Here is a 9044-nt window from a genome sequence, read left to right on the forward strand (position 1 = left end):
TTTGCAGTACCTTGCCCCTCTTCCTACCTGTCATTGGTACCTATATGCCCCACAACCACTGGCTGCTCACCCTCCCACTTAAGAACGGCTTGATTATTTTCAGCTTTTTTTCTGCTTTTATCCCAAGTAAAAATGTTATATGAAGAAGTCAAAACTCTAGCATGCCTGTTTGTACAGATGACTCTTGTTTGATTCTTAAAGAATCTCTAATATTTTGTAACTTGTCACTTCATTTCAAATCAAACGCAATCATATTTTAAGATTTAGCTTTGATAAGGCTCAATAGATTTATTACATGAGTGAAGAAAAAAACATGATCATAAATAAGAATAGCTCTTCATGATATAAACTTTGCAGGAATGAAATAAAATATTGCACTTCAATGGCATCTCTGCATTTGTTATCAGGTGTCAATTGAACCACTCCCCTTTTTCCGACTAAGGGGAAAGGTGGACTTGCTCTGAGGTTGCGTCATCTTGCTGGCCAGATGGACGAAAGGCTCAATCAGAGTCTTGCGCTCTGCCACGGACACCTCCCAGAGTTTAACCTTCTCCAGCTTTGCCCATTGCTGTACGGCATCATAATCCACACGTCGCTCTTCCTGAAGGTCACACTTGTTTCCCAGAATAACAATGGTCACCTGCCAGAAGAGCAAATAACTCATTTCAAATGCAACACCTAAAGCTTTCAAAACACCTCTGTATACAGAATTATATTTTTAAAGACCAAGTGAAATACAAAATGTGCTCCAATAGTTATTGCCTTAACTCATTTACTAGTGCTTTATTGCCTTAATTTATTATACAATTTATTATTGCCTTAACTCATACATTGCACACTGCCCAGTGTTGAACTGACACACAACAATCACACGTACTAACTCTGATCTGTACCCAATTATCCGATCTCTAAAATTAATGGTGTCATCATTAGTTAAGATGCCAGCAAGCAACTTGTCCCTGCAATAGTCAGGGTGACTGTTTTCAGAATAAAGAAAAGTCAGAGGAAGGGAATCAGCTTGGACTGGTCTTGGGATCTAATGTGTTAAAATGGAGAGAAATTTATTAAGATTCTTGCCCTTGATCATTAACCACCAATCTCCCTTTGCAAATATGTACGTGTGAACATTGACGAGGACATGCATGCCCTTCCACTTACTCGTGTTTTTCTCACTCAGTCCTGCAGGGATACTAAGATTAAAAATTAACATGTACTGTAAATGAAACATACAGCAAAATGCGTTGTTTGTGGCAAATCAAACCAGCAAGGAATGTGCTGGGCAGCCCGCAAGTGACGTCACACTTCCAGCACCAACATAGCATGACCTCAACTCACAACCCTAACCCAAATGTCTTCGGCATATCAGAGGCGTGACGAAAAACCAAGTTATCAGAAGATTGATGCTGATGAGAGAGATAAGGGAGACAAATGGAGAAACGTTCAAAATGTTAATGAGAGAGGAGAGAGATAATGAAAAGAAACACATTTCAGAATATTGATAGACCGGTTGCTTTGAACCTGAACTGTTTGAAGTTTGATGGACAGGCGATACCCCAGCAGGGGGATAAAAAGCACAGGTTCACTAAGGCACAACACACACCACGAGATCACGAGATAATGAGACCCTGGAAGACCGGTGTGCCCCCACAAGTTGGTGAGAGTTTGGAGGTCTGGTTCGCGGGAACCGACCATAGACACACAGGGTGAAAAGGGTATGATCGGTGGGAACCTGGTGTGTGTGTCCGCCCTTGCCTGGATGCCGGGTTCACCGCGGAAGAACGGTCGTATCCGGAACGGAGGGGTCACAGTCGGTGACCACAGAAGACATAAAAGGGTCCGCCCGAAACCACCTGTGAACATCAAAGGTCTGCTGAATCAAATTTGCATTCTCTCTCCCCACCGGCACAACAGCGATTACTGCGAACTGTACTAAGCTGAACTGAACTCTGCGTCACTTGAGACTGATCATTTTACCCCTAGACTGCGATAGAGCTTGATTGATTCCTATTACCCTAGTTCTGTGTACATGTGTGTTTTATCATTGCTAACCTGTTGCATTTATATCCGTACAATTAGAGTACTGTGTTACTTATTTCTTTAATAAAACTTTATTAGCTTCCAGTAATCCAGACTCCAACTAGTGGTCCATTTCTGCTGGTTTGGCAACCCAGTTACAGGGTACGTAACAGAGGAAACCAGAGGACCCGGAAGAAACCCATCCAATCACGGGGAGAACAGAGAAACTTCTTACAGATAACAGTGGGAATTGAATCCGGATCTTACAGCTGAAGCTGTAAATAGTGTTAGTACTGAAGTGGTTAGTTTATGTAGCCTCTGTACTGTGCTGCTTATCAAGCATAATGCAAATGCTTGCATTTATCAGTCCTAAAGAGTTTAGAAGCGAAAAGAGTGGAGACAGTTTGTTGCAATTATAGAGAATCCTGGTGAGACTACAGCTTGAGTATATGCTATATTCCAGTCTATATAATCTTTCCATATTTGATATACAGAGCATTTGAAGCAAGTTTCCAGTAGGCTTAGACAGCACATGATTGTCAAGAAACTGCTATGCTCATTAACCCTGCTCTAGATGTACCTTTATTCTTTGACAATAAAGTAATTTTGATGCATGACTCTCTCTTGGGAACTTTCAATGGTCTAGATGGTGTTCAGAACAGATTGTAAAGGTGTGGTTCCATCCAATATTTACTATTCTTGCAACAATCTAATAGGTGGAATGGCTATTCTTCCAATATTAAGGTGTCCCTGATGCTGGCAAAAATCATATTCTTTCTTGTTGTAAACTAAAATTTTATCAATTTAGCATTTTAAATTCAAAAATACATTGAAGCTTACAGGCAATATCAAGAATTAACTGAAAACAATACACAAGCATTATGAGTTCGACACAAATAAAACACTGAAATGTTTTGGTGCATGATCACAGAACAGAGTTCATTCCAGTACCTCTTTCTTATCGCGAGATCTGTCAATTTCCTTTTTCAGAGCTTCGACCCGCTTGAAGGATTCACGGCTGTCTATGCTGTATACCAGCACAAACCCATCAGCAAAGGAATAGTAGTGCTTGGGCAGCTCAGTGCCTTCTCTCAGGCCTTTGGTGTCGTAAAAACGGACTTGTTCCCGGACACCGCGGTCTGTCTCTATAGAACCAACATAAATATCTTCCAAGGTTTCATTTGTCTCAGAACCTTTTGGGAGAGGAGAAATAACATTTTGTTGAATGTCTTGATAACATTAGAGCCAACCAAAGAAATAGCCTTATCCAGTAAGGCTGACAACCACACTTCTGTTGTACAGAACATGGTCAGTATGGATGAAGTCAGCAAAGGACACTTTCCTGTGCTGTAAAGCTGACTCTATTTAAAAAAAATGGAATAAAGTCTTTCAGGTTGAGATCATAAGTAGTTGCAACTAAGTTAATGAAACATTCATCACTTAGAGATTAGGAAATGTTTTAAAGCCCTCCCAACCATTGAGCAAGTCTACATGGAGCGCTGTCGCAGGAAAGCAGCATCCATCATCAGGAACCGCACCACCTAGGCCGTGCTCTCTGCTGCCATCAGGAAGAAGGTACAAGAGTCGCAAGACTCACACTACCAGGATCAAGTACAGTCACTACCCCTCAACCATCAGAGTCTTGAACCTAAGGGGATAATTTCACCCACCCTATCATTGAACTGTTCCCACAACCAATGGACTCACTTTCAAAGACTCTTCATCTCATGTTCTCAATATTTATTATCGTTGTTTCCTCTTTTGTGTGGGCACGTGGCCAAGTGGTTAAGGCATTGGACTAGCTACCTGAAGGTCGTGAGTTCGAGCCCCAGCCGAGGGAACGTGTTGTGTCCTTGAGCAAGGCACTTAATCACACATTGCTCTGCGACGACACTGGTGCCAAGCTGTATGGGTCCTAATGCCCTTCCCTTGGACGACACTGGTGTCGTGGAGAGGGGAGACTTGCAGCATGGGCAACTGCTGGTCTTCCATACAACCTTGCCCAGGCCTGCGCCCTGGAGAGTGAAGACTTTCCAGGCGCAGATCCATGATCTCGCAAGATTAACGGATGCCTTTTTTCCCCCCTCTTTTTGTATTTGCAGTTTGTTGTTTGCTGCACTCTGGCTGAACACCCTAGTTGGGTGGTCTTTCATTGGCTTTGTTAGTATTCTATAGATTTGTTGAGTATGCCCACAAGAAATAAATCTCGGGTTGTATCGGGTGACATATATGTACTTTGATAATAAAATTTACTTTGAATTTTAAAACCTTTACCTCAGAATATCAGGCGCATTGTCACTGAAAGATTAAGACTAGAATTAATACTCTACACTTGTTGAAATTAGGGGATATGGAGTAGGATGGGAAAGTACATTCATTGAGCTAGGTACTCAGACACAAGCTTACTGAATAACTGTGTGAGCCCAAGGGGCTCTCTGGTCAATTTCCACTTCTATGTAAGATGTATAATGCATCATATTACTGAAATCAATGTTCGTAATGCATGTTCTAAAATCACATACCAGATTTTAGTATATCTACCACAATCTATAACATAGTGCCAGAATGTGGTCACGATTGTAATGCAAACTAATTGTTACAGAGTAAGGCCCCATAAACAATAATTAGGTTAACAAATAGATAATCTGTTGGTTGAAACACTTGGATTACTCCATACTTTTCCTTGTACCTTTTATAATGCATTTTTGTGGCACTGAAATAGTAGCCTTAGATTTTGGGCTGTTACTCTCTGATGTGAAGTATCAAACAGGAATGAAAATTAATCTATTAAATGCTTAAGATGCACACATCAATATGCACAAGCTTAAAGAAAACTAGTAACTTAAGATGATTCTTCAAAACTCAGATCCTAATATATGGATTTCCTGCTGAGTATTTCCATTTTTTTTTAAAGTTAAAGTGTTGTCATCCACAGCCAGTAAACTCAGAGAACACTGGAAACACTCAGAAGTCAGATACTGTTTATGTTTAGCGTTAAAGACACTTCATCAGATTAAAGGTCATCCACCACAACATTAATTTTGCTTCACTCTTCACAAATGATGCCTGGCCTACTGCTTTTATTTCAGATTTGCAGCATCGGTAGTTTATTTTAATTTTGCAATGACTGCTGCTTGATCTGAGTAGCTTAGAGGGCACTTAGGACTCAACAACAGAACCAACTGTGCCATTGAGGCAATGATTAGAGGCAATCTTATTACAGACAGAGCTCAATGGTTAAATTCCAATCTTATTTTTCATGTGTCACACACAAAGTAATAAAAATTAATCTTATTACTGAACTTGTTACATTGTGCCTTGGAGACCCAAATGTTGTTCCCAAAGCAATCTAGTAACTTTTTTTTTGTTTAAAAGCAAATTTATATAAAACAGCTCCCCAATTCCTGAAGCAAAAAAAAACAAACTGCTCGAGGAACTCAGTGGGTCAGACAGCATCTGTGCAGAGAAATCGATAATCAATGTTTTGGGTCAAGATCCTTCATTTGGACTGGCCACTTCCCTCTACAGAAGCTGTCTGACACAATTATCAAGTCCAACAGTTTCCTGCTCTAGATTCCAGCATCTGTAGTCTTTTGTGTCCCCATTTCCTGAAGAAACCTTTCCCCTCCACCAAAAACCCCTGTCCTGGCTATCGTCCACACCCATTGCCCATCCTCCACCACTCGCTTCACTCCTCAAGTTGATAACCACACAACTAAAACTTCTCACCTCACAGCTGGGAATGTAAGGGTGTAAATACAGCTGATCTTCCTAAAAATCTTTTGCCTTTACACTTACCAACAGCATGGTTTCCATACAGTAGCTGTTCCAAAATGGCAGTTTTTCCGACAGATGCCAACCCACACACCACCACTTTACAACTCTTCCCCATGTCACTCTCCTGGAACTGCCAAGAGTGGCACAGAGATCTGGGCACTAACGAGACAAGGGGGAAAAACTGTAAGCAATTCAGCACAGAAAACCAATGCACAGAAATAGATTTCAAGTACCTAGTTCATTCATAGACTCCCCTCTTGCAAGCAGTTACCAGAACTTGTATCAGCATTACTACTTAAATAGCAAATTCTTAACATTATGATCTAGAAGACATTTCTTGGAAAGGTAGATGTATATTCAATACTGATTTTTTTTACATTAGAGGATATATCCTTCAAATAAGTAAAAAAAAAACTATTTAGTAAAGAACAAAGAACAGGACACAAGGATAGTGGGTAGTACTTTTGAAGACCTGACAAAGGCACAATGGGCTGAATGGACTCCTTATGTTTGGGGTAATTCTACATGACTAAGAGGCAAGTAGAAAGAAAACTACTAATGTTGGAAATGTTCAGTTAAACAGGACATGCATAAACAGGCAAAATCCAGCTGGGTATTTTAAATGATTTTTCAGACTCAGCATGACAAGTGGTTATCTGAATCGTGTCAGTTAGTTGATTGGATTTACTAAATGGCATGGTCCAGATCTCTACTGTTTATCAGCAGACCAGAGAGTCTCACCTCCAGGCAGTTTAACAGAAAGACTCAAACTTCTATCTGCAGTATTGGAAAATGAGCAAGTCTGAAGACTAACAATTAAGTACAGTGAGTTACCTGAGGGTGGGTGGGAAAGAGTAGAAATGATAGGGAAAGCTGTTGTTTGTCTGTCTCAATGGAAGAGACACATCCCTCCCTGTTAGATTATCAAGGTTCCTTTGGTTAAAAACAAACTGCTTTAACCTCAACAGGTGTAGATGCTCACCAGCAATCACGTGATCCTAAACACATGATTACAATGGACCAATCATATTCCATTAAACAAAAGCTTATTATCGTTTATGTAATGTTTCATAAATTTACTTTTATATCAGATTTCTTTTTTAAAAACTTTTTTTAAAACTAATTTTCGACCAAGCCTCATTTTGCTCAGCTACATCTTGTTTTCTCCTCACATACAAGCCCGGGCCAAAAATGAGGTTTACCCAACTTCTCTGTGTCAAGAGACATAATTCAATCATAACCGTGGTTCAATACTTAGATAAGGAACTAGAGCTGGTAATATGAATGAATTGAAATATCAACTGAAGGGAATGGACATATTTTACAAAAAATACAGAATAAAAATAATGAATGACATGTGACAATATGCACAGAACTTCCATAAAACAGAGTGAATTGGCAAACTTTATAAACAGTGCAAACACTGAAAAGAGAACTAAAGCTTCTCAGTCACCTTGCATGAAAATTACGAGGACACATAAATAATATTTTGTTCTCATGAGAGGAACACACTATAAAGTTCACACATGGGTCACTTCAGTGAAGATAATTGGTTAAGAATTGCTATATCAGAACTCCTTTGACAAATATGGAAATCATTAGGATGTGTAAATCTATATATAATATTTACTCTTTAAAATGCAGTTGTATGCAATGGAACCCGTCCTTCTCTTTCAATTGGTAATCTGATTCAAAGAACAGGCCAGGAGTCAGACTGAGGTTCTGAAAGGCCAGCACAATAGAGCTGCGCTTTCCCCCTTCTCAGGAAGGGTGATTTTCTCTGACATTTTCTTTGTACTAAGACAAATTAAGTGGACTTTGACAGAATAGTTATACATAGGTGTATTAACCGCATAATATATTCATTCAATATCCTGCAATAAAGCAGTGTGATCATGGTTGGGGGGTGGGGGGAAGTGAAAGAGTGTGAACACCTTGACAAACTGTTACAAAGATGAAATCCAGAAGTTTGAAATCACCACAGAAAACGTTGCAGTATGAAATGCAGCCACCTAGAACATTGTGATGTAAATTCAACACATAACTGAGTGAATATTTTATTTTAAAAAGCTTTTCAAATTCCAACTACACCCTTCTCTGTTTACAAGCCAGGTAAATGGAAATGAAGGCCATTTTACCTAAGTAACAGCAAGCAAGTATATGATACAATCTGCACATAAATAGAAAATGGACCATCCAGAAACTACACAATCCTAGTGGAAAAAATTAACAGCCATTTATCATGCATGAAAACTCAAACCATCAACAAATCTACACAAGAATAACTCGATAAGAAATGCAGAATCTCTACAACATAAAAACAAAACCCCGCACCATTTAAGCACAGAGTCGAAAACGTTAATGAGTTTAACATGGAACGTTGTACGATAATAATATCAATATTAACAGGCTGATATGAATCAACACAATTAGCATTAAGGCAACAACTCTGTTAAATTGAAACCACTTATTTCATTTAATTTTTTTTCTGGAAAACATTTGCTTTATTTTTTTAAAGGGACGGACACCACTTTAATGTTACCTCAATTAATCGCTGTCTTAATGACAGGTTTGTTAGTAAAAGAGCAAATCTTCCCCCCAGCGCCGGACTGACCCGCGATCTCTTCCTGCACCAGGCCGGACAAGCGTTACCTCATCCCCGTCTCTCGGCTCACCACTGCGCCCCCCACAGGCCCGGAGGAGATCTCAGTCCTCCATCTCTCAACCTACAGAAAGCAAGAGCTTCTCACGTCGTTGACCGTGTCAACAAAATCTTCTCAATTGAATTTGCCCATTATCCGATCTCCCCAGATGCATTTGGCACACAACTAAAACAATGCAGATTTTAAAGCGAGATTTACTAGGAAAAATAACCAACATGCGGTCGGGGCATTGAGTACAAGAGTAAGGATTCAGAATTAGGTTGATTATCACTGACTTATGTCGTGAAATTCGTTGTTGTATAGCAGCAGCATAGTGGGAGGCATAAAAATTACTGTAAGTTACAAAAATAAATAAATCGTGTGAAAGACGACTAATGGTGTAGTGTTCAAGGTTTATGGACCATTTTGAAAACTGATGGCGGGTTGGCGGGGGCGGGGGGGGGGGTGTGCGGGGAAGCAACTGTTCCTAAAACATTGACCGTGTGTTTTCAGGTTCCTGTACCTCCTCCCTAATTGTTGTAATGAGAAGAGGGCAAGTCCTGGATGGTGAGAGTCTTTAATAATGATATTGCCTTCTTAATGCAAACA

At 39.8% G+C, this 9044-nt stretch overlaps 1 protein-coding gene across 2 annotated transcripts; it reads right to left on the reverse strand.

The window, feature by feature from the left end:
• Positions 1-262: 262 nt before the first annotated feature.
• On the reverse strand, positions 263-8445 carry nkiras2 (NFKB inhibitor interacting Ras-like 2). 2 transcript variants are annotated; one of them, XM_072248613.1, is made up of 4 exons: positions 8336-8445; positions 5815-5952; positions 2968-3209; positions 263-640 (listed from the first exon to the last, which is right to left on the reverse strand). In XM_072248613.1, exons 2-4 carry the CDS (start codon positions 5906-5908, stop codon positions 404-406), a joined length of 573 nt encoding a protein of 190 aa, XP_072104714.1. In that variant the 5' UTR covers positions 5909-5952; positions 8336-8445; the 3' UTR covers positions 263-403. The 2 variants fall into 2 exon arrangements, with proteins under 2 accessions (XP_072104714.1, XP_072104715.1); XM_072248614.1 differs by having other exon boundaries at positions 8408-8431.
• Between the last annotated feature and the right edge of the window lie 599 nt (positions 8446-9044).

This window comes from Mobula birostris, chromosome X (genome assembly GCF_030028105.1).
Source record: "Mobula birostris isolate sMobBir1 chromosome X, sMobBir1.hap1, whole genome shotgun sequence".
Lineage (NCBI taxonomy): Eukaryota > Metazoa > Chordata > Chondrichthyes > Myliobatiformes > Myliobatidae > Mobula > Mobula birostris.

Bases quoted from the DNA above. Each gene is read 5' to 3' on its own strand.
- nkiras2 (XM_072248613.1), bottom strand. From the start codon at position 5,908: ATGGGGAAGAGTTGTAAAGTGGTGGTGTGTGGGTTGGCATCTGTCGGA. The intron at 3,210-5,814 runs GTAAGTGTAAAG...CTCTCCCAAAAG, and splicing joins GTATGGAAACCATGCTGTTG to GTTCTGAGACAAATGAAACC. The intron at 641-2,967 runs GTACTGGAATGA...CTCTTCTGGCAG, and splicing joins GATCTCGCGATAAGAAAGAG to GTGACCATTGTTATTCTGGG.